The sequence below is a fragment of the Daktulosphaira vitifoliae genome, unplaced genomic scaffold (genome assembly GCF_025091365.1).
Source record: "Daktulosphaira vitifoliae isolate Bord-2020 unplaced genomic scaffold, ASM2509136v1 Scaffold_5, whole genome shotgun sequence".
Classification (NCBI taxonomy): Eukaryota; Metazoa; Arthropoda; class Insecta; order Hemiptera; family Phylloxeridae; genus Daktulosphaira; species Daktulosphaira vitifoliae.
In genome coordinates, this window is record NW_026099576.1 from 5,545,634 (window position 1) to 5,572,276 (window position 26,643).

At 26.4% G+C, this 26,643-nt stretch overlaps 4 protein-coding genes across 9 annotated transcripts in view; all 4 read right to left on the minus strand.

The window, feature by feature from the left end:
* Positions 1-4,112: 4,112 nt before the first annotated feature.
* On the minus strand, positions 4,113-5,754 carry LOC126907395 (uncharacterized). The gene is made up of 2 exons (XM_050688644.1): positions 4,661-5,754; positions 4,113-4,591 (listed from the first exon to the last, which is right to left on the minus strand). Exons 1-2 carry the CDS (start codon positions 5,565-5,567, stop codon positions 4,539-4,541), a joined length of 960 nt encoding a protein of 319 aa, XP_050544601.1. The 5' UTR covers positions 5,568-5,754; the 3' UTR covers positions 4,113-4,538.
* A 3,814-nt stretch (positions 5,755-9,568) lies between these two features.
* LOC126907390 (mannose-1-phosphate guanyltransferase beta) lies at positions 9,569-11,557 on the minus strand. The gene is made up of 4 exons (XM_050688633.1): positions 11,278-11,557; positions 10,978-11,187; positions 10,084-10,624; positions 9,569-10,020 (listed from the first exon to the last, which is right to left on the minus strand). The coding sequence occupies exons 2-4, from the start codon at positions 11,149-11,151 to the stop codon at positions 9,620-9,622; spliced, it is 1,116 nt and encodes a 371-aa protein (XP_050544590.1). The 5' UTR covers positions 11,152-11,187; positions 11,278-11,557; the 3' UTR covers positions 9,569-9,619.
* A 1,998-nt stretch (positions 11,558-13,555) lies between these two features.
* Positions 13,556-18,390, minus strand: LOC126907384 (venom protease-like). The gene is made up of 7 exons (XM_050688616.1): positions 18,294-18,390; positions 18,012-18,203; positions 17,818-17,954; positions 17,409-17,521; positions 17,056-17,315; positions 15,772-15,938; positions 13,556-13,804 (listed from the first exon to the last, which is right to left on the minus strand). The coding sequence occupies exons 1-7, from the start codon at positions 18,373-18,375 to the stop codon at positions 13,631-13,633; spliced, it is 1,125 nt and encodes a 374-aa protein (XP_050544573.1). The 5' UTR covers positions 18,376-18,390; the 3' UTR covers positions 13,556-13,630.
* A 5,914-nt stretch (positions 18,391-24,304) lies between these two features.
* LOC126907389 (venom protease-like) overlaps positions 24,305-26,643 on the minus strand; it is a 13,931-nt gene continuing 11,592 nt past the window's right edge. The window contains exons 8-10 of one of the 6 annotated variants that reach the window (XR_007704500.1): positions 26,354-26,528; positions 24,826-25,062; positions 24,305-24,547 (exon numbers count right to left, since the gene is read on the minus strand). Coding sequence is in view for 2 of the 6 variants with exons in the window: in XM_050688630.1 (XP_050544587.1) it covers positions 26,367-26,528 (162 nt within the window). In the remaining 4 variants the exon portion in view is untranslated. Of the gene's footprint in view, positions 24,548-24,825; positions 25,063-25,968; positions 26,529-26,643 lie in introns of those variants that run through there. The other 5 variants (XR_007704497.1, XM_050688630.1, XR_007704499.1 and 2 more) reach the window with 5 other exon arrangements.

Genomic DNA, 26,643 nt, shown 5'->3' on the forward strand with positions numbered 1-26,643 from the left:
TCATAATGAAATTAAAGCGGAAATATTTCTTATTATTATATAAACTTGTATAAACAAACAAATAATATGCTGTAACATTAAAATTTTAATAAAAAGAAAAACTGTAGCACAGGGGATATGGACGTGGCATAGTTAAGACAAGTAAAGACGATATCTGACTGTGATTAAAATCACTATCATAAGAAACGCTTCGATGCAAATTTATAAATAGAGTTTTATTTTAAGAAATTTGTGAATAATTACAAAAACAACATCAATTCCTATTTCCTTAATTATATCCTGATTAGTAAACCATTAATTTTAAAGTATAATATATGAATAAATACTACTTAATAAGTACACAGGATACAAAGAACTTTCATCAGATCAAAAATGTACTTAAATCAATTATTAGCGCTGTTTTCGAATCTGAAATTAGACATTTTTTATTGTATTATTAAGAATAATATGCCAAGAAATTTTATAATTACTATTTACAGTAAATTTTTCAGAAAAGCTCAATGTTTTTATCGTAATACATCACTTAAATAGAAATTATAGTAATAATTTCTAAGTAAATTTTGGTATTTAAAAAGATTCTACAATTGAAATATGCAAAACTGAATTAATTTTAATGATATACTTTAACTAAAAAAGAACATTTAAAATTCTGTTAAAAAAATCTACACAACTGAGAAATTTATAAAATTTGATTGTAATTGTAAAAAACCATTGTTGAATTCAAGTGAAACTAAAAATAATTTTTTTTAGAAATTATTTATACAGTAACATGTTTCTAAAAAATAAGAATATTATTGACTGGCAGAGTAACACACACAAATAGAGTTAAGAAATTAAAAACCACAAAGTAAAATATTAATTTTTTTAGTTGAAACCTATTATCATATCAAACCTAATTGGACAGTAAATACTTTTAAAATATTAGAAATGAATTATTTATATTGTCTGTATGAAGAACATGGAATAAGTAACTGTTTAACTGATAAATTAAATTTTTTTTTCAATTTTTGAGGGTAATATCCTCAACTAAATACGAATTATAATCACTTGATGTATCATTGAAAAAAGTGGGTCAAGCGAGAGTTGATAAAATAAATGATAGTTACAAAAAAATCCATATAGTAAAATAATTTTAATATAAATAAAAAATTTCTTTTCATAAGGGGTGACTACAGTGATGGGGTCCTTAATATTTATTGAAGTTATTGAATTTTAATAAGATAAAAATCAAATGTGTCGAAATTTTTTTTGAACTCAAAAACTATTAAGAATAAAATGAAAAGAATTCGAAATAAAATACAAAACCCAGGATTGTAACACAATAATAGCATATTTTTGAATATGGTGAACATATTTACCACGGTGACAAGTCCAGATTTCAATTTTTTTTTAAAATAAATTATATTATATAAGTTTTAATTTAAGTTATATATAAAAGTGTCAGTATTTCTGGAACATTTCTAAAAGTTATGTTGAGTAAGTTGTACTTTCTTTATGCTTATTTAAAGGTTTAAACTTCCCCTGTATAAAGGGAAATGGTCACCATAAGATACAGAATGCCTTACCAGGTTTTGACATCTTTAATAATATTTGATCCAGCAAATATTTCTAAGTGCAATTGGCTGCTTTATTTAAAAAACATGCTACTTTTGTATTTAATTTTTTTTTTTTCATATTAATTTTTCCAATTATAAATTTTCATAACTTAGTGAAAAATGTTTGTATCAATACGGTTTTTTTTTTGGAGTGGTATACATTCATTACTTTTATCTGATGTACTTTTTTTACTTTAATTTAAAATATCGTACAAAAGGAAGTAATACAGTACATTAATTTACAATACAGTACAGTAATGATCCCATCAATCTGTCCATTATAAATTTTATTTTATTTTTAATTTTATCATAAGGCTTCCTTCTTAAAACAAGAAAAACGACTTTGAAAATTTTAACTAACTTAAATTGCTTATTTTATCAAGTGCATTATACGATTATCGATTATACGATTGGGAACGCATGCTTCACAACCACTGAGGTTAAGGAGTTCAATTCCCATTTGCACTTTTTTGTTTCAATTTAAAATTTAATAAATATTTAACCTAAAGTTGTTATTGACCCATCAAAATTCATTTAAGAAAAGGGTTAACATATGGTTATTTTGGATTAAAAAAAATATATAAATTTATGTAATTTTAATATTTTTTTAAAATACAGATAAATAAATTATTCAAATTATTAAAAAAATATGAACACAAAATTTTGCTGGAAAAAAAGTTATCAATGATGTCAATATTTGATAGGACACTTTCTATATAAAAACGATTTTCAAATTTTATTCGGCGCTTTTGGTTTTTCATTACTAGTAGAGATTTTAATTTGAAATATTCATTATGTAGATGTTTATTGAGTTGATGTTGATTCATGATATTTTGATTGATTGATATTAATTGGCAAATAATTCACAAACACATAGAACACACAAATACTTGGAGATACCTTAAAGAGGCTTCTCCGTCTTTCCCGCCTTCCTAGGGCATTTCTTGGCCTGGCTTTGTATGCGAAGCACGTGCCGGTTCGGTCAGGACCCTTACAAGACGTCTGCACATGCCCTTTTCCTTCGCGACCCGGACTTTGCACATACTTCATCCCACACGAAGCCACGTCAGTCTGGCTAACGGTTCTGTGGCCCTAATGGGCACCTCACACCACGCGTAATGGCCCTTGGCACTCCCGTGCAGCCGGACTGAGACGGTTGGATTGTGTTCTACGGGACTATGAAACGTCAGCGCGAGCGCAGTTTTTCTAGCTCGGGGAATCGGGTGCGTCCGTTGTGGTTAGAAGAGCGTCCTGCAGAAATGCAGGTTAGCCGCGAAATAAGCAGTTCATTCATTTGGACTGATGAATAAGTGGTCGCGAACAGCGAGCCCCTCGTACGCTCGTTAACCCTACAGATATGCAGGGTAGCCGTGATATAAGCCACTTTTATAGTGGACGAATAAGGGCAAACGTTCGAGGGAATTTGTTTAACGGACGGGTGGTTTCGGTAGCCTGGTAAGGCGACCATCTAGATGAAGGGAACACCAAAATTAAATCCCGTGACGGTACGTAAAACGCAGGTTAGAATTTGCCTTGAAAATCGAATATGGAGGAGCTAAGGAAAGTCACAGAAGTTACTGTTCCAGGATGGTTGGAAACTCCAGGACTGACTAGGAAAGTTGTCGCTACAGGCCTGATACGGGCGTTATCTAGCGACTATACCAAAACCGTGGGACTGGTGAGGCAGGGTCCAGAAAGCGTTCGTGCCCAAACTACTGTTGGAGGATGTGTCAAGCAGGCATTCCCCGGTGATCTTCCGGTCAGTGAGACTAGTGCTAGTAATTTTGTTATCACCGAAGAGATGGTGGAAAATTGGGTTGATGTGCGGAACCGTTTCTGTGACGATATTCCGTCAACTCAATCAGAGTTTATCAGTTGGGTCAACTTGCACCAGCGTATGGAAAGCGAGGAATTGCGTAGTCACTGTTTTCCCTATGACAAATTTCGGACCGTGGAAGAGTTTCGGAGTTCGGTGTGAGGGCTGATGCTGGCGTACCTGGATGACGGATGTCCGTTTGCCCCCGAAAGGGTTGACGAGTACGACCCGTTAGAAGGTATCGATGAAACCAACCAGATACCTAAACTAATCGACAAATATATCGCGAGTTGCCGAGAGGAAAACGCGGCGGAATATAGACTTCCTATAGAAAAAAAAAAAAAAAATAAAAACAAAATTCAAAGTAGGTAGCTCCATTGGGTGCCCACCTACTGCATGCAATTCAAGTCTTACTGTATATTTTTTTTTCACTACTGTTAACCCATTTACGGTTGTGCATATATTTTGTATAGATGTAAATTTTATAAAGTTATTTGAATAAAAAAAAACAATTTCAAAAATATTTATACTATGTAGGTAATTTAGAGTCGATTGTAAAAATATCTAAAATTTAATTTTATTATTTCCAATATAATTTTTAACGATTAAAAAAAAATGTTTGATTATAATAAATTAAAATTTCAATTTCAAAACTGAAATTATAATTTACTAACTATGGTCAGAATAATCGAAAAATAAAATCATATTATTATATTTCTATAATTATTTAAATATTGACATAATAATTAAGTAAATTTTTATTTATTATAAATTATAAATGTAGAGGAAAATTAATTTCATTACATTATTTAATGATTTACTATTTCTACTGGCGTCGGAGGCTCATCATCAGTTGCTTTAAATTCCAATTCTAGATTTATAAAATATTTGTATAAAACAACCATAAAGTATTTTTAATTTTACATACCTAGTTCATATCTTTTTAATATAAAAAAATAATTATACATATATACAGGACACAAACATTTAATAAACAATAACAATATTTTAGATTTTAGAAATAGTTTAAAGATTTACTTAGTAAATGCTTAGTAATACTGTAAATTTCATTAATTATAAAACATAAATGTAGAACAAAATTAATTTTAGTACAATATTTAATACATTCATATTTGTATTGGATTTGGAAGTTCTTCATCTATTGCTTTAAATTCCAGTTCTAGATTCATAAAAAAAATTATAAAACTTGAAATTAAAATTTTAATTAATGTTTTTTTATTTTAAATACCTAGTTCAAGTGTTTCCTCCGGTGTTGGTATAAACGTTTCTTCCGTGATTGGATCAAATTTAAATCCCAGTTCAAAATACTTTTCTATAATTTCTGTTTTGATATAAACTTCAATTTTTTTGGTTAAGAATTTAAAAAATAATAGGTTAACTCCCTGGTTAATAATGGCTCTATATTCTTGAACATATTCATTCCATAAATAATTCGTATTATAAGTTACAAATTCACAAAGTGTATCAGTTTCTTTTTGTAAGTCTTTTCTTATACTTACAAAAAAATCAAATAAAATTTCAATTTCAATTTCCGAAGAGTTTTTAGATCTATCATCACATGATAGAATTGGATCATTCAATTCGTCAAGAATATTTTCTATTCTCTCCAATAATAGACACATAATGTAAGGCTTCTTATGTTGATACATTTTAGTAGTAGTAGCCCAGGGTAAATGATGTAATAAATCTAAGGCTTCCAGAGCGCCTTTCATTAATTTTGCTATTGGAACAATTAATATCGCCATTATGTTTTTGATTACTTCAGTATAAATGCATCCATTTATTAAGTCGTTGTATTCTTTATTTTGCGTTTCATTAATTTGTAGCCAGGTAATAATAATTGAAAAAATATTATTTATTACTTTTGTATATGTGCATTCCAGAAATACTGTCAAGACTCGTATCTTTGACTCACATTTATATTTAGATGTAGGTGTTTTAATCAAACTATTGAGATAATGTCTTTTATGGTAATATTTTACAGCGATTAAATCATTTAAATTTTTCCATCCCGGATAGAAATTTAGTAAATTATCTAATTGATTAATTATATTTTTTGAAGTCGTATATGCTTTAGAGTAGAAAATCGCATAACATAATAAAAAACTAAAATTAACTAGTTTTAATGAAGACATATTAAAATGATTATTAATATTTATCGTTGAAATTTATTGAACAAAAATAATTTGACGAAGTTATAAAAGCCACGTATTCTGTTCTATATTTAGAAATAATAAGACTAGTATTTTCGTTAAAACTTTTTTGGTGTAATAATAATTATCTTTAAATAGAATTGTTACCACATACTTTTCGTGTGTGATCCAAAAAATTCTGTGCTAAACAATACGTATTTCATAAGAAAACTTAGAATAAAAAAATATTTAGTACTATATATTTGAATATAACAATAAATTTGTTAAACATTTGTTTACAGTTTAATCAAGGTTACTATCAAATCGTATCATTAAATAAACGAACTATATTTATTGGTAAAACGGATAATATATAACACTCTTATCTATTCTGTAGTAGATATAACTACAATCCATGGACTTTGTGTATGGTGAGTGACGAATGGGTATATTAACTATATAACTAACTATTGTTCTATTGACTCATCAATTACAATCAGAAAAGAGTTATTTTATTATATCATGGTTATCTCTTAATGACTCAATCTTGGTGGATTCATTATCATTAAGGTGTATAATGAATCCACCTTGATATTAATGTATATATTTATACGTACTATTAAAAGTTTAATTGTCGAAATATATGTATAAAAAAATATATATACATACGTTTGAAAACATTGCGTAGTCATATATAGTTATATATATAGTATTATTATCGTTAGTCATAATCTGTAAAAAATGTTTAGTTATTCTCCTTTCATTTGATATTTTACACAAAAATTAACTTTTTCAACTTAAATTTAGAAAATGTTCAGGAAATTCTCCGAGCTTTAAACATATGTTAAATTAAAGCTTATATACTATAAATCAAAAAAAAAAAAATTCGTCTAGTTGATTTGCCTGCTGTATGTAAACTGTCCTCGAATTTAGACAAAATTATTATTTGGAGTAAAAATCAACTTTTAGCTTCGAAGCGAAACTGACAAGGTATTGGTTTTACTATAATATATTTTTTTTTTTGTGACTGTTACCACTTTTTCTCATCTCTCACCGAACCGATTTCTTTCAATGATACGTCAAATCGTATCTAGTCGAAGACATTAACTTCAAAAATTGAAAAAATTTCCCTCGTTCTCTGTAAATGGGGGAAACCTCCAAAAAAATTACAAATTTAAAAATCGCTAATTTTCGAAATTTTTTTAATGTTTTCTTACTTAAAACTGCCATAACTTTTTCAAAATTGAACAAATAAATATAATTTTTTTTTATATAGATGCATAATGTTTTTACCAACCATTTGGTATATTTTTTTTATAAATCTGACCCTAAACCTACCTACAAGGAGGGATTTAAAATGACAACTTTTTCACAAAAAATTTACTTTTTCATCTTGACTTTTGAAAATGTTCCGGATAGTCTGACATTTTAATATATTTCTTAAATTAAAACTAATGTAATATATTTTATCATAGAAAAAAAAATTTCGAACTTTTATATTCACGGTGAAAATGGCTACCGTATACTATTTTTGTGTGAAAATTCTAGATTTTATTTTTTACATTTTTAACTTTATAATGCTATAACTTATTGAAAAGTGTATGGATCAACACAATTCTTTTATGAGAAATAATATTTTTTAATAATCCCCTTTTCATTTGACATACTTTATCTTAATCAGGATATTAATAAGGAACTAGCAGATCATGTAGCTTTTGGAATAATCCACCAATTTTTTAAAATTAAACACTATCTAAAGATTTGCATCGAAGCGTTTATTTTTGAAAGTAATTTTAATCACTGTCAGATACCATTATACTTGATCCAACTATGCCACGTCATCACTGTACCGCGACCCCCCTGTGCTGGGTTTTTTTTGCGGTCGTTATTTTAGATGAGTTACGCCAAGTGCTTTTTCAATCAAATAAAAACTTTTTTTGTGAAAGAATTGACCAATGTCCAATTGTTAGATTTGAAGGAGTAGACGATCATATGTATCCACGGATTTGTAGATTTCACGGTTGAACTCCAGTTGTTTGTTGTTCCGCGTCAAACAGAGAAACAGAAGATAATACTAATATCAAAAGTAAATTGTGAATTTATATGAAATATATTCATTCAAAATGTTGATGATAAAATGTAAAGAATATAATTCCATAATAACTAAAAATAGTAGCTGGATCAAATTTAAGAAATCGAAAAAATAATTCGCATCATATATTTTTATATTATATGTTTTTGACAAAAATGGACTTACAACTTTTACTTTTATAGTAATCTTCTCCTTTTTCCTCGGCTTAATCCCAATTACTTGGAGTCGGTCACCCTTATCTTAAACTTCCACTTGATATGTTTAAAATCCTCAACGCTCACATCAACTGTCTTCATATTGCATTTAACAACATCCCCTTGTCTCTTTTTTGCCTTCCTCTACCTCTTCTTCCTTCTGTCGTGAACGGCATCTTGAAATATGTAGCAATACTTAATAGTCTTTTAAATTAGATTTTAAAGATTATATTTTAATGGTGTTTTGTTTACTTTAAATGTTGTCTTAACCTTGTATTAATTCGTAATTAATCATGTATCTTAAAATATAAAAAGGGACATGAACACAAATAAAAGGATCAGTACTCATAGTGAATGTTACATTGTATTTTTACTTTGACTCTTCCTATTGGTACTCTTCCGACTGGCTGAAACTGGACTTAGAAACCCAGTTCACCACACTTCAACATTACTTTTATAGTAATACAAATAAAAAAAAACTCTGGAGTATGGAGACACAATTCAATGATGATTTTTATCATTAAGGTTCTTCATCCCTTCCCTTGACAAATCAAATTTAAAAATTTTCTAATTAAGAAAATGACAGGCAAATAACAACTTTACAATCGTTATTTCAGGAGATATGAATATTTCTATTTTAATCATAAGGAAACCAGGTTAGAAATGTGACAATTGATAAAAATCACCATACACAGTACCAAAATTCTAGACTATAATTTAAATTGTTAATTATTTTCAAAATTTTACTTCAAAGGTTATTATTAATCAGCCATTTCCTTAAAATATTTTTTAAATTTATATGCAATAAATATGAGTTATCACAAAAAAAAATTTAATTCAGATTATTTAATCAGTATATAAACAATTAATTTTATGAATAATAAAACATCTTTGCTTTACTTTTGAACATCTTATACAATACTTATTAATAAATAATTAATTTATATATTTTCTAGTTTATAAGATTAATCATAGTAGTTCGAAAATTATTAGTTATTCTATATTATTGTAAAACTATATTTTTATTGTTTGAAAATATTTTTTTTATTTCATGTATAAAAATATAATTTGAAAAAATTATAAATAAACAATTGGAGTACTTAAAAATTTGACATGATATTTTTTTATAAAATATGATTTGTTCATTAGATTTTTTTATCCATGAAGTTATTAATATACAAAATAATGATATATAAATTTATATTTATAAAAGTTCTTATTTAAGTAGTTACTAAAAGACTGATAATTATTATATTACATATAAATCAGTTAAACTGTTGTGATTCTAGATTATAAACTTAAAAATAATTGTGCGAACAAAAATTGGGTGTTTTTTAAATTTCCTATTGAGAACTATTCCCAAAGAGATAATATTGACAAGTTTCTAAGTCAACAATCACCAATTAGATTTCTTAAAATAATTTTAAAAATGCCCTGAGAGAATATTATTACTAATTTAAAAACAGGATATAAGTTACATACGCTATTTAATATACATGTTATATAAAATTGAACATACTTCACAATTAAATACTATTATAAAAAAATATAAGTAAATTCTATAAGTAACAAAATAAAATTCAAATTATAAAAACAATAATTATAAAAACATAAGTTTATTTAATTTATTAATTAATAAATATTATAAGAATTATTTTGTGCACCTTCACTATTCAAAAAATACAACAATAAAATTTGATACATATATAATATACATACATTTATAAATATTTAATTCCAATTAATAAGCTTGTGAATTAAAACATTGATCACATAATAATCTGAGGATCAGGCACAGAATTGCTAATTGACTTATGAGGTAGTACTTGGCCACCATTTATGTATAACTCATCTTTTACAATAACATCTTCACCAAGCACAGTGGTGTTTTCCATTCGTACCCAGCAACCAACAACTGATCTCCATCCAATTATACATGAGTCTAGCCAAGTATGTGATTTAACTGTTGCCCCTGCTAGTACTGTACATCTTCTTAAACATGCACCGTCTTCAACTATTACATTTGGCCCAATAGTTACATTAGGACCAATTTTACAACCTTCCCCAATGCGTGCTGTTGGGTCTACTAAAACATTGCCTATAACACCTTCACCAGTATGTAACATAGATGGTTTGCGTGTTTTCAATGATGTTAAATACATACACATTCCTAAAACACAATAATTAATTTATATTAGCTGTACTAGTAGTGCATTTAATAAATCTAAAATACCAGTAAGAAAGTCTTTAGGTTGTCCAACATCCATCCAAAATCCTTTTAAATTAAAAGCATAAAGTTCTCCATCCTGTGCCATAAAAGGAAATATTTCTTTTTCAATACTTGTTGGTTCCAATTTTATTCTATTTAGTACTGAAGGGTTCAATATATAAATGCCCGCATTTATTTTATTTGATACAAACTCTTGTGGTTTTTCAATAAAACTATCAATTCGTCCACTTTCTTCATTGTACAATATTACTCCATATTTTGAGGGTTCTTCAACTTTAGTCACAACAATTGTGCCTTCACGACCATGAGATTTATGAAAATTGATTAAATCTTTGAAAGGAAACTCACAGATTATATCAGAGTTTAAAACAAAGAAAGGCTGATTTTGTTCATTTGTTAGCAATTTCTTAGCCAATGCCAATGGCCCAGCAGTTCCAAGTGGTTCTGATTCATGTGAAAACTCTAAATGAACTCCTAATTTTTTTGCTTCATCACTCATCTCTTTTTCCATTTGTTCTGCACGATAAGATACTGCAAGAATTACCTATATAATTTAAAAATACTAATACTAATGTCACAATATAAATAGCTTCAAGACATATAATCATTGATGTACCACACATACTAAATATGTATAGGTATTTATGAATTTATGATTTATATGTCAATTATAAACCATATTTTATTAAATGAAATATGTCCAATTAAAAATTAGAACATTCCTATTAAAAAATAAAAATCAACTGATTTTATAAGGTTATGATGGTGTTTTATTAAATTTCTTTGAAAATAAAATTATTTAATATAAATAGAATACAAATAAAATTAACCATACAAAGTGTAGGAAAAAACATTTAGTTAAGAAAAATTTAAATAAATAAATATTATCAATATTACCTCAGTAACACCAACTGTAACAAGTGCTTCAATTTGATGTAGAATCATTGGTTTGTTTGCAAATTCTACTAAAGGTTTAGGACGACTTAATGTTAATGGTCGCAAACGAGTACCATATCCTCCTACTAATATTAATGCTTTGGTTCCTGCCATTTTATTCTCTACTCCACACATTATAATATATGTACAAACTTTACATTACCAAAACAACTAAAAGAAATATTAATCAATATTTAAACTGTTATTTTGACTAATTTTTGTAATTTTGGTAAAAAAATGATTGATAGAAAATGAACATACTTTAAATGTAACAAATAATTATCTACTCATACACTTCCGTTCGATACAATTACTTTTTAAAACTTGCAGAATACGAAATTATTTTGTATAAATCAACTGCCACGTAAGACTAGTAAATTGTTGTAAACACCTCTATTCAGCATTTCAAGTGTTTTTTATCAATGGTAATAGAAATACTCGATAATATAAAACACAGTATGTACCGAGTATTTGACTAAACGTAGCACCAGTTGATATTCAATGTCCACCCAGGAAGCACCTAGTAATATAATGTGTTCATTATAAATTAAGTAGTTGTGTTAACACAAATTAAAATAACTATTACTGACACTGTTATCTCAATGTAGCGGCGTGTTATCAATAGCAACAGTGCCTAGTGGTAAGTAGAAATTATTATTGTTGCCAACTGCAATCAATCATAAATCATACAATGGTTAACGATACACGAAGGTGTGGTATAATTTTGTTTCATCGTTAAAATATATTCTAATGAGATTAATGAATACGTCATTAATATTCCTAATTGATACTTTAATTGTGTTTTTCACAATTTTTAATATGTGGAATAAAACGTATATAGTTTTTAAAGAAGCTTTTAAGGGCTTCAAGTGATAAAAAAAAGAAAAAATCATAGCATTATAAGCACTCTAAATGTTCATAAATTCAAAAAATTTGAGAAGAATTTAAAGAACGATTATTAAGCATAGTAAGAAAAATAGAAACCTAGTCCTCTTGTGTTCTTATTCTTTTTAAATTATAAAAACCGTATGTAAGTTTATTTAAAAGAGATATAGTGAAGTGATTTTTTATATTATACTTAGACTTCATTAAATTAATAATTATAAATAGCCACCTTGACATTTTGAGATTTTTGTTTTCAATAATTAATACTTACAATGAAGATATATATTTTATGCGTTTTTGGAATAAAAATTATCCAAATTTTATTGAGATATTGGAGTATTCAAAAACACATTCCCATTATTCGCAAAATAAAAATGATAGACTTTTTTCTTCCTTTTGAATAATTATAAAAAATCGAGATACGCGATTTTACGTAGGCCTTCATGATGAATCATGTATTTTTTGGGGTACATATAATATATGTACCTCAAAATCAAATATTAATATTATATTATAGTATTAATGTAAAGTACATAGTACAATGGGTGAATGTAAATATTTTTGAGATCACTGAATCTAAATTTGTTATCAATTTAGAAGTTTGTGATCTTCTAGGAATTGGGAGGGGTGTTTTTTTTAAATTAAATAAATTGTTTGAGTGACCTGAATATAATTTTTAAATATTTTAATATAACATAGAGCAACATTTTTTTCCCTTCATTTGTCTTATTATTAATATTTTATAAAAAAAATTATGTGAATGGTAAATCGCACAAAATGAATTGGCTCAATAATAGGAGTCAAGGTGACAGTTATCATAAAATTATAAATAATTTGTATTGAACAAATTATGACTTTGAATATCAATTTTTGCAATATTTTTGTCGCAGTTTATGGTTTAAATAATGATGATTGAATAAAAATTACAACAGTTTTTTAAACATTTTTAATTTTGTTTGTATTAATATTGTAGCTTCAATGCGAATCTTAGAAGGTATTAATTTTACAATGATGCCTTTTTTTTATGTATGTCTGTGAATCATTTTTCTCAGCTCTCACTGGGTCAATTCATATCAACGATACAACAAAAGATTACAAATTGTATCTAGTTGAAGAAATTACAGTAAAAAATGGAAAAAATTTCTTCTTTTCCTGTAAATGGGGAAAATTCCCAAGAAAATTACGATTTTTAAAATCGATACTTTTTGATATTTTATTACATTAAACATTTTTTACTTAAAACTCACAAAACTTTTTAAAAAAATAAATGAAACAAAACAAATTTTCTTTTAATAGATACCTTAGGTATTTCCCTTTTATTTGATATATATATATTTTTTAAATCTAAATTTTGACCTGCTCGTATGGGGATTTAATATAACGACTTCTGCATGAAAAGTTAATATTTTCAACTTAACTTTTGAAAATTTTCCGGAAATCCTGACATCTTTATATATATCTTAAATTAAAGCTAATGTAATACACTCCATTTCAAAAAAAATACCTTATCCTCAGGACTTATCTTTGAGGTAAAAACAAACATTAAAGTTATAGAAAAAAATATGATTTTTGTGTGAAAATCAGAAAATTCTTATTTTATTTTATATAATAAATAATGTTTTTATAATTATACTAAAAAGATTTTGATGTATATTTTAATATTTTGATTTTTAAAAATCAATTAAGTATGATGTATACTCATATAGTTTCACTTGTGAAAAACACACATTTATTGTGTCGGCCACACTACTTTTTCTATCCAATTAATATATTTTGATATTTTTGTATAGACTCCGGGCACATTCGGTTCTCCACACAGTTTACCAAATGAAGTTATACCCACTTGCGAGTACATACAATCAAATTCCGAATGAGAAATTAATAGAGGACCTCCAGAATCACCCTAATTAAATTTTTACACATTATTATGAGTCATGAAATATAAAAAAACATTATACAGGGTGTTCAGTAAGTCAGGAAACGGGTTTCTATTGTCTCAATGTTTGTAACAATGAGAACAATAGAAACCCGTTTCCTGACTTACTGAACACCCTGTATATATATATATATATTTAAATGGTTGGTGCAACTAACTGACAAATCTTATAACTTTTGATCTAATAATCATTTAACTGTAATTTTTAAAAACAATATTTGCATTTTTAGACTGCGTTGAACTATATTTTTTAATATTTACTTTAATAATAACAAAACAATTTACAATTATTATTTTAATTTTTTAAGTACTTAAAAATTTAAAAATACATGTTTTTAGAGTTTTTCTTACAAACTAATTTACAATAAAAATGTTAGCAAAATCAATTATTGAGTTATAAACATTTTATATGTTGAGTGGGTATATCGCAGGTTGAGTATACTTTATAAATATACACCAATATAAGCTGTACCAATTCGCGTTACATATAATTTTAGTTTGCGCTACACACCCACTTACACTTTACGTATTAAAATGATTGTAACTTAATAATTATTCGTTTTAAAATTGTTAAACCCAATAAACATTTCTTTTAAAAAAAATTGTTGTAAATACTTTTTTTAAAGAAAATATTAAAATTTATAATTTATATTCTATACATTTTTACGCTAAGTGTGTTAATTTTACAAATAATGATCAAAAACTGAAAAATTACCCTTTTGAGCGAATTTTCAACCCCGATTCGGTACCAGAAGAGGGTAAGTTATGAAAACCAAATTTTACCCAAATAACTTTCATATAATAACGAAAAAACTGGCGAGCACGGAGATCGATCAATGAAAGTTTATAAAATAAAAGCCACCCTAAATGTATATAACAAAACGGTAGCACAGTGGAGTTGCGGTACAGTGTGAGCGTAGCACAGTTGGGACTAGTATAGATGATATCTGACAGTGATTAAAATCACAATCATAAGAAATGCTTCGATGCAAACCTATAGATAGTGTTTTATTTTAAGAAATTGGTGGATTATTCCAAAAGGAAAATTAACTCCAATTTTTTGTTTTAATTAAAGCTAATCACGCTATCAGTTTATAAAATATAACTGTTTATAAATCTATTTAAAATTGCGATATATAAATTAAAAATATTATCTTGACTTTCACTAACTGTATTGAGTTTCATTTACAAACCTGACAAGTGTCTTTTCCTCCTTTTTTTTCTCCAGCACAGATTTGACTATCTGAATTTATACCAAATAAAANCGTATTAAAATGATTGTAACTTAATAATTATTCGTTTTAAAATTGTTAAACCCAATAAACATTTCTTTTAAAAAAAATTGTTGTAAATACTTTTTTTAAAGAAAATATTAAAATTTATAATTTATATTCTATACATTTTTACGCTAAGTGTGTTAATTTTACAAATAATGATCAAAAACTGAAAAATTACCCTTTTGAGCGAATTTTCAACCCTGATTCGGTACCAGAAGAGGGTAAGTTATGAAAACCAAATTTTACCCAAATAACTTTCATATAATAACGAAAAAAACTGGCGAGCACGGAGATCGATCAATGAAAGTTTATAAAATAAAAGCCACCCTAAATGTATATAACAAAACGGTAGCACAGTGGAGTTGCGGTACAGTGTGAGCGTAGCACAGTTGGGACTAGTATAGATGATATCTGACAGTGATTAAAATCACAATCATAAGAAATGCTTCGATGCAAACCTATAGATAGTGTTTTATTTTAAGAAATTGGTGGATTATTCCAAAAGGAAAATTAACTCCAATTTTTTGTTTTAATTAAAGCTAATCACGCTATCAGTTTATAAAATATAACTGTTTATAAATCTATTTAAAATTGCGATATATAAATTAAAAATATTATCTTGACTTTCACTAACTGTATTGAGTTTCATTTACAAACCTGACAAGTGTCTTTTCCTCCTTTTTTTTCTCCAGCACAGATTTGACTATCTGAATTTATACCAAATAAAAGCTTATTACCTATTATATTGGAGTAACTTTGGTTACAATCACTTGGTTTAACTATTTGTAATGCAACTTTCATCAGAATATTACTTGTTGGACCAGCTATAAGTTTTGATAAAAAGAGATTTTATTTATTTATGCATGTAAATTATTAATTTTAAATACATAAAAGTATTTTATTTTTTACTATAAATTAAACCATCTATGTGACTAATCCTATTTTACAAAAATATAAAATTTAAATTAGCTGTTCACATGCGTGAATATTCCAAACATTAGAATTATTTTCTAAAAAAAAATCCTCTTTTTGAAAAACAACTCTTTAACAAAAATAGCGAAATTCCCCCCTCCACCACTACCACAACCACCACCAACAAATTTCTTTTAGATCCGAGGCTAGCTATTGATTATAAATAAATAAACAAGATAACGCATTAAAGAGTTAATTTTTTTTCCAGTCGTGTACCGATTTAGAGTTCTATTATTGGCGTAATCTACATGGAAGTTGTGGAGGCTTTCATAGACACATTAACAGTCCAGTTAATAAACTGTAATTTTGAGGGAGAAGAGATGAGGCAAAACAATATGATGAAGGTCTCGATTCCGGTTTCATAAATTGTGAACTATTGGATATATATATATATAAATAGTATTTTTCATAAAAAGCTTATTTAAAATATTAAATTTATTTTAGAATAGTATTCCGTTGAATTTACCTACGTAATAATGATAATGAAGACTTAACTTTTAAACTACCAAATTGTTCAGATTAGTCATGCTCAATAACTTTTTAATTGACTAAATGTATATATAAATTTTCAAAATATAAAATATATATAATGAAAATTGTACAAAAATAACAAGAAGGTTATACTATTGGGGGATCTATCCTCCTAATCCCCTCATTTTACCGTCACTGCTATTTGAATTTGATTATTATTATCAGGAGGAAGTTGGGAGGATATCTATCCCCTGATTCCCTCCCATTTGACTATCACTAATAATCCCCACTTTTAAAATAAATTATGATTTTTTACCGAAAAATATTTTAAGCTTCATCTATGGAGCCCTTTAATAAAAAAATAAATAATTATCAAAAATTCGTAGAAATGAAAAATCTTTATTAATAGACGAATGAGCATAATTTAGTGTTTAATTATATTATATTTTAATTTTTGAGTTTTAGTATTGAATTAAAAATATTCATTTTTGTACTAACCTGAATCAATTCTTCCCCAACCAATTGCTGTAGCATGATCTACTGCAAAATCTGGTTTTGTATTTAAACATACTGGAAAAATAAATTTATTAAAATCGACAGATGAATTCAATAGATATAATCCAATATCATTGTAAAGAGAAGGAGCCTTGTAATCTGGATGAACAGTCAGACTTATAATTTCTCGAATTTGGGGATCTTCGTTCTCCTGATTAGTTGCTAAATCGTGATCACCCATTAAAGCCCATTTAACTGAACCTCTGTTTTTTTAATTGAACAAAAATAATTTTTGTTTAAATATAAGCATTAATTTAATTTACAATTATTTAAAGTATAAAAATAAAAAAAATTACTTAAATCTTTGTTTAGAGCAATGTGCTGCTGAAAGAATATAACGATCACTAATTAAAGACCCTCCACAAGACCATTCAACATTTTCAAATCGTTCCCCAAATCCTAAAAGGACCTAATAATCAATATAAAAAAAAATTATAAATCCCATTATTTCTTCTTCACTCTACAAAAAAAAAAGTATAATCAAAATTATCTTTATGCAATAATTAGTAATAATATTACAATCATAATATATTATATTATTTTATGAAGAAATAGTGCTTATTTTTTCGATTCTAACTAGTGTAATTTACTTATACAATTGTATCGCATACCTATTATTTTTTAAATATTTTATAAATATTATACGTAATTTAATACGCTTAGATATTTATTACATGCATTTATATGTAACAAAATTGTACATACCATATGAGGAAACTCTGATGATTTAGCTGATGTACCACCAACAATACTAAGTTTATTTTTAAGATATTTAGCCGGGCAATTCTTAAATTTGATCCAGCTACTATTATTAGTCATCATGGAATTATATTCTTTACATTCTATCATCAACATTTTGAATGAATATATTTCATATTTCATATAAATTCGCAATTTACTTTTGATAGCAGTATTATCTTCTGTTTCTCTGTTTGACGCAGGACAACAAACGACTGGAGTTCGACCGTGAAATCTACAAATCCGTGGATACATATGATTGTCTACTCCTACAAATCTATCAATTGGACACTGGTCAATTCTTTCACAAGTAAAGTTTTTATTTGATTGAAAAAGCACTTGACATAACTCATCTAAAATAACGACCACAAAAAAAAAAATAAGTTTAAAAAATATAGTAATAATCACCAATAATTATATAAGTTTTTGTTTATCACTCTTACTCTCCTTTTGATTCATATAGTCATTAGGCTCAATTATATGTATTATGTACACTAAAAAAAATAATATATTAATTGGAAACATTATATACTAAGTTAAATATAAATCTTAAGACGTGTAATTAGAACTATTTCTATAACAATTTGCTTGTTAAAACCAATGTGATCTTAATATGATTGATTGAAGGTATTTATTTGTCTAAGATAAAACTAGTTTATATAAATCATTTATAATACCATCAAAGGTATCTGGTTAAATCAGCTGTATAAAAATAAGTTCATTTTTACATACTAGAAAACCTTGTCCATAGTGTTACTAAGTGTTCAATAGTAAATTTTAAGGAAGCAAAAATTGTTTTTTTTAATAGTTGAAGAGTTCATAACTAAATTTTATGTAAATATACAGTGAAATTTTAAATGTTCAGGAGTATGACACGGTACCGTATATTTTGTGAATTGTTTAAGTTAATCATCAATTTTATATCGATCAATTTTATCTGTTGCCATACAATATTGTAGCCAAAATTAAAGAAAAACACGAACAATTTAATTTTATTGAGAAAATAGTTTTTTGTTAGATTTTGATATATTTTCTACGTACATCAGTACATAAACGAGTTTTATATTAAAATTATTTGTGGAGATACAGTTATATGGAAATTAGAAGAATTGAAACCTCTACAATGAAAAATACGAATCAGAAGCTTTGTTAAATACAAGTGATTCTTAATTACTTTTCACGAAATAACTTTAAAAATTTAAGAGTTTATCATTTTTTTTTTCAACAATAATAATTTTTTTGATCTATACTACGAGAAAAATTAATTTCTAATATCATACCTTTGGTCTGTTTCGCATTAGCGCGTATGATACGCGCGGTGTTTTTATTTTTGTTTTATACTTTACCACCTTTTTTGCTGTAGCATTTTCTATTTATTTTCGAAATGAATGTCCAAGTGAAAAGATGTTTGATTTGTGCAGCCTACATACATATTATGGAAAAAAAAGATTTTCAAAAATAAAAAAACTAGTTGATTTTGAATTCACCCAATGTTTGTTCTAAAGCTTCTAAAAGACGCTTTGGCAACCCTTTTTTCTGAATTAAGAGAACATGATGTGAATTTTTTTAATTATTTCAGAATGTCGAGAAAGCATTTGGTGAACTATTTTCAAAATTAGAAAAGGTAACCGTAAATAGTAACTTTTGCGTACCTATTTCACCGACAGAAAGATTGTGAAAGAAATTTAAAAATATTACTTAAAATTAAGGTTCATCAACGATATCGATATAGCCGACTTTTTTTGTTTTTCCACGATATCGCGATAATCAAAAAAATATTTTTATAAAAAACAATTTGAATTTTAACCACTTTGTTTTAAAATATATATTATTTGATATTAGGCTAAACATAGTTTGTGATTATCTTGTTGACATTTTTGATATTAAAATATATTATTAAATATAAAATTAAGATAAGACGAAAAATGTCATTTATTCATACAAAATTCTATTCTTAGATTAGATTTTTTATTATTATAACATTGTTATTATTTGTATTTTTAACGAAACACGAACAAAGTAAGGTATGAACAGATTTAGAGATAGATAGTTCAGAATAATTAAATAAACAGCAACAATTGTTTGCACAACTGATTTTAAATACTTTCTTTTTTTTTTAAGATAGACTTGCGTATAACATTGATTTGTTCACTTAATATATTATGTTTTTCAATTCATGTAATTTAAAGTTTGTATGATGTATGACATTTCATCAAAGTATACTTTGAACAATATTAATATCTTTTGAGAATAGTATTTATACAATAAAGAAAAGTCGATATGACGATCACAACTTCGTGTAATAAATGTATAATGGGCAATCATTGATAAAATATGCCTAAAAAAGAGCGTTTTCTACTACTGCTTTATTTAACTAGTTAAAATAAAATAATCTTAACAAAATAACTCAAACAAATTTAATAATAACAAATTAATATAATTTACATGAACTCAAATATGATGGTACAAGGATTCTGACGTGCTTTTGAACATCTTATCTAGTTAAATCTAGATTATCTAGTTAAACATCATGCATATTTCAAAGCATTATTGACGAACAAGAGCTAATAACAAGCGTTTGTAATCCCCAGAAGTATCACCCTAAAACAAAAGTGAATCAATAGCAAATTCAAACCCATCCCATTTTTGATAATACATTTTAATAGATTTGTAATGACAAAATAGGTAAAAATAATATAGAACTAAAATAGTATAGGTGTAGCGTCAATCGTAGATAAGATAAGAGAAAATAGACTTTGGTTTGGTCATGTTATGAGGAGAGAGGATTCGGAGGCTGTAAGAACAGTTATAGAAATTAATGTCGAAGGAAGAAGAGGTCGAGGAAGACCAAAAGAGAGAAGGAGGGATGTTATTGAATGCGATATGAGAACGGCTGATGTGGGTGATTGTGTCAAGTGGAAGTTTGGGATAAGGGTGGCCGACCCCAAGTATTTGAGATTAAGGCGAGGAAAAAGAAGACAGTAACAATTGGTTAAAACTTAATTTGAAAAATAAGATGTAGTTTTTGAGATCAAAAAAAAAAATCAAATCTCTATTAGATGATAATGATGAAGAAGATGATTTTATAGTCTGATTTTTATAATATCGCTGACATTTGGTACAATATCGATATCCAAACATACATTGTTCACAAACTCTACTTAGAATGAATTATTTAAGCGGCTAATTTTATATTAACTACATGATAATTATCAATGTAATCACAGGGAGTGGATGTTTTTTTATAGAAAAATATTAAGGGTGTAATAAAAGTAAATTTTTTTTATTTAAAAAAAATTAACTAAATTTGAAAATTCACATTTTGAATTTATCGTTATAATAACACTATATCTTACCTCACCTAGCTGTATTTGTACTTCCACAAAAAGATCACTAACTTTTTTTGAATAAATACTGACGTAATATTTTAATTAACTCGTATACTTTTATTTGTAGATACTTAGCATCGGGTACCTTATTCATAGACCTTCATAGTATGGAAATATGTGCTATTAATAAAATAGTATAAGATGTATGCAAAGAATTGTGAGAACTAAAATTTGAAGTTATGCCATTGCCAAATCATCAAAAGTGGATAGAAATTGCTTTGAGTTTTGAAAACTATGCTAACTTTGTACGTTGCATAGGCGCTTTAGACGGTAAACATATTCATTTATGGGGAACGAGGGAAATTTTTTCAATTTTTAAAATTTTTGATTTTTTGAATTTCTTAAAAATTACTCAGAATCTCATAAGCGATTCAATAGTAGTGTAATCGTTTTGTAGATTTATAATTATTTTCTTTCATTTATAATGAATTTCAATAATAACCGTGCACACTCTACTTAGAAATGAATATGTAATATTTCATTCTAAGGTATCCGGGGGCGTAATTAAGAGTAAGTTAAGCGTATAATTTCCTCCAAAAAAAATTAGACGATGATACAATTTTCTGGAGGAGGGTTTAGGGTAGTGAAAATTTTTCTTAATTATATGCACTCCTAAAACAAACCTCAATTATACCACTGAAGGTATGACTGTTATATCTTTTTTGTAGAGAAATAAATTTATTTGAATCATTTATATTAACAGATAATTATATAGACTGTAGGTAAACTATTCATATAACAACAATTTCAATAAACGTATTCATTTTTTTAATGATTGTTAACTTTATTACACATTGAACGTTCCGAACACTCTTAAAACACAAATAGTATTAATATTAAATAAAAAATAAAGATTAATTCCAATTATTCTTCCATTTTACCTGCTCTTATGGATTAAGATAATTGTTTGTTGTTACTTGCATTTTCACACGTAATATTATTTCATTGGAAACATTGTTTAGGGTGCACAATCGCACCCCCCAAGAGGGGATGATGGCTGTATACAATATAAATGCAAGAATACTTACTTACATTTTTTTCGTAACACTTGTGTCTTAGGCGCTTGGGGTACAAGGTTCCAACTCGTGTTGGCAAGGAATTTTTTTCATTTTTTTCTTAATTATTTTTAAGTTAGAACAAATTTTCAAATCATTTGTTTTTTATCTCATTTAGATTCAATAACTTCAATAAAGATCAAGGATCCCATCATTGTTGTCGCCCCTCGCAAGAAGAAATTTCTGATTCATATTAAAATTATTTTACTATATTTTAGGTTTTAACTTCGATGCAAAGCTGAGAAGGTATTTTTTTGCGCCTATCGTTTATTTTCTCTACTATAACTTGACCTACTTTTTTCAACGATATGTCAAATGATTACAATTCGTATCTAGTTGAAGATATTACCCTCAAAAATTGAAAAAAATTTTGATTTATCAATTAAACAGTTACTTATACCATGTTCTCCATACAGACAATTAAAATCATTCATTTATAATGTTTTCAAAGTATTTATTGACGAATCAAGTTCGATATGATAGGTTTCAATTACAAAATTATATTATTTTACTTTGTAATTTAAATAAATTTTTTACTCTATTTGTGTGTGATATTACTAGACTATAATGTTCCAATTTTTTTGGTAACATGTTTTTATATAAATCATTTCTAAAAAAAATGATTGTTAGTTTTTCCTGAATTAACAATGCATTTTTAGATCTTTTTAACAACTTTTTTTTAATTAGTTATTTTAGTTAAAGTAAATCATTAATATTAATTCAGTTCATATTTCAACTGTAGAATCTTTTTAAACACCAAAGGTTACTAGAAAATGATTACTATTATTTTTATTTGTTATCTATTACGATAAAAATCCAAAAAAATATTGAGCTTTTCTGATGATAAACTTACAAGAAATAATAATTTTTAAACTTTCTGACTGCATATTAATCTTAACGATACAATTTTTTTAATTCTTATAAAATTTCCTATTTAATGATGTCAATTTCAAACTTGCAAATTGAGCTAAAAGTTATGATAATAAATAAATTTTTTTTTACTATAAACTTTCACAAAAATCAACTTTAAAGGATTAAAAAAATAGGTTAAATATGTCATTTTCCTTATTTTTAACATATTAATAATCAAAATCAGTATTAATTTAAAACAATTTTTTTTTATATAATAATTATTTTATAATTTTTTTATATTTAAATACTTATTTTTTAATAATATAATTAATATTAAAACTTAGAAGTGATAGAAAAAGTCTAATTACACATTTAAAACATCGCAAAAAGTTGATTTAGAAAAGTATATTTTTGTTTCTGATGAAAGTTCCTTGTAGTCCAGTGTATAAAACTTATAACTTTATTATAAATCACAAACATTTTTTATTGAGAAGTATTGCATCAAGCCCTTTCAATTTTTATACGCGTTAAAAGTAATTAAATATACAACTACTTTATTATTTTTATAATATCTCCGTAAAAATTACTATATTAAATTATTGAATATCAATTTCATACTAAATTTAATTTCTATAATTAGTATTTATTCATATATTATATTTTTAAATCAAAGGATCACTAATCAGGATATAATTTAGGAAATAGGAGTTGATGTTACTTTTGTAATTATGCACCAATTTCTTAGAATTAAACACTATCTACAGATTTGCATCGAAGCGTTTCTTATGATAGTGATTTTAACAGTGGCACCGGAATAATTTTTGAACCGCGGGGGCTGAGCACAGCGACAAATACAGATGAAGGAAACTGTCCGTGAAGGCTATACCCTCACAGAATTTTTCCCGTGGGGGCAGTTGCCCCCATTGTTCCGGCGTCTATGGATTTTAATCACTGTCAGATATCATCTATACTTGTCCATCTATGCCACCTCCATACTGTGCCGTGACCCCACTGTGCTACCGTTTTTACGTTTAAAGGAGATGAAAAATTAAGCATTTGCAAGACGCGAACACTATGAATCAATGAGCACCACTATCGGTTCTTTGAATATGTAACGAATGGTAATAAGAGCATAGGTATGTTAATTGTACACATATATATTTACATAAATTATCATTTTATTCTCTTAATTACATAATTTGAAATAACTGTAATAAAGTGTACGTTTATGAAGTGTTTTAGTGCATTCCCAATTATAAAATTTAAATTAAAGTTGTCTGTTTTGTTGTCAGGAACTACGATCCTATTATTGTTCAATTGCATTTCGTATCAATGTTTTAGATGCACAACACTGTGTTTCCGAATTCTGACATTTGAATACACTTGTAATCTCAGCGTTTCCTAGGTAAATATTTGATTTCTTAATTATATTCTTATTGATCACTTTTTAAATATAAATTCAAAGTTATTTCCAGTGGCGCAACTTGAGAGTTTTTACGGAATGTAACTCCCCCCAAAAATAACTTGTAACGATTGAATATTTTAACAGTCATAACCATTTTTTGTTCATTCGAGTTATCTTAAATACCGATTCAGAGTAAAACATTAAAAATAAGTAATCTCTCTTTCAAAATTATTATTTGGTAGCGCCACTGATTATATCTAAAAATCAAACTCACTAAAACACATAAAAGACAAGTATGGAAAAATGCACGGACCAGGACAAATTGAACGATCATCTATGGTCGCGTTATATGCCGAAGAGTTTCTATTTAAAATAATCAAATTTTCGTGTTTTGCGAATGTTTCTTTGGGTACACAGCATTTAAGGTTATTCGTACATATTTCAGATACATTTAAAAAAGCTTCACAATACTCGATAATTCTTTCGGCTACGCAAACACCAGGACATGTACCTATTATGTAAATTATATTGCTTTTTAGTCATTTATTAGATTCATTAAAATTAGTAAATTGATAAATGGTCTACGATTGCTGTGTTCACTTTGAAACGCGGTTAACTTCAAATTAACAAGTCTTAACTCTAATGTCAGATAATATTTAGAAGTGACTTAATAAAAAAATTAAAAAATATTCACATATTTATTGGATGTTTAATTTCTCACCTTTATTACTATTTGACAAATGTACTATGAATATCAACAAAACCAAACATCGAATATTTGCCATAACAAAATAAGATTATATTATTCTTATACTATTGTTAACAAATTTAAAACCTAAATGTAACTATTGTTACAAAAAAGGATTCCTCTAATATATTATTACACTTTTAATATTTAACTGAATAATTAGTTATTTTTTAATAACTACATTTTTCAAAACCATTTTCTATCAAAAATGACAGTAAATTAATTTGAAAGTCTTAGAAAAATGAATACACAAAAACAATATTCCACAATTAGAATGCAACTGAATGTTGAAAACTAATGTAAAGATAAAAGTTATAATATCAATGTTTTACTTTCATAGTCAAAGGTTAAACTGATACAGTTTATAGGAATTACAAGTCAATCACATGATTAAAACCATAGTTCATTAAAATATTAATTATTATTTTATTTTCCAATGATCAATTTTTTAATGTAATAATTAAAAAACACTGTTCTATTAGTTATTTTTAATTTAATTCAATGTTTTTATTTTAAAAATAAATAAATCTATTAAAATAATTATAATCTATGATTTTGTTGAAAGAAGAATGTTTAAAATGAGTTTTAATGGATAATTTAGTTATTTTTATATAAATTCAATATCAGTATCTAATTAAAAATATTTGTCTACATTGGGTTATACAAAAATAACTATTTTTATTCATATTTCAATATATTTGTTAAAATACAAGGTTAGTTACATACAAATATAAAAATTTAATAAAAAAAAAATTCTACATTATATGTATATATATATATTAAAATTAAATAATGGAATTAAAAAAAAAAAAATTGTTAAATAAAATAGAAAATAGAAATAGTAAGTTAAAATACTGTTCAGTATATGAGTATCAACATGGTTATTTTCCTGGATAAAATAACTAATCATTAGAGTAAGTGCTGAAATATCTAAATTTCACTCAGACATTCCAGTGTCAAAAGTTTTTCTATGTTGTAGCTTACATGAAACTTTTTATAAATAGAAAGTATAAGATCAAAAAATCATGTAGTTTGATAATTTAAATAGTTTTACCAAATTGTCCATTTCAACTATTGTTCATATTTTCTATAATCCATTCTATAAAATGAGATACTCTAGTGTATACTCCAGGAAATTCTGGTTCTGCACATCTAAAACCAAATGATACAACACCAAGCAAGTAATATTGTTTTCCATTAGGCCACATCATTGGACCACCTGAATCACCCTAAATGTCAAAAGTATTATAAAATATGATTTTTCTTTTTTAATTATATAATTATAATTTAAATATAAGTATTATAAATCCATACAAATAAAAAAAATTAATATAGAGTAACAAA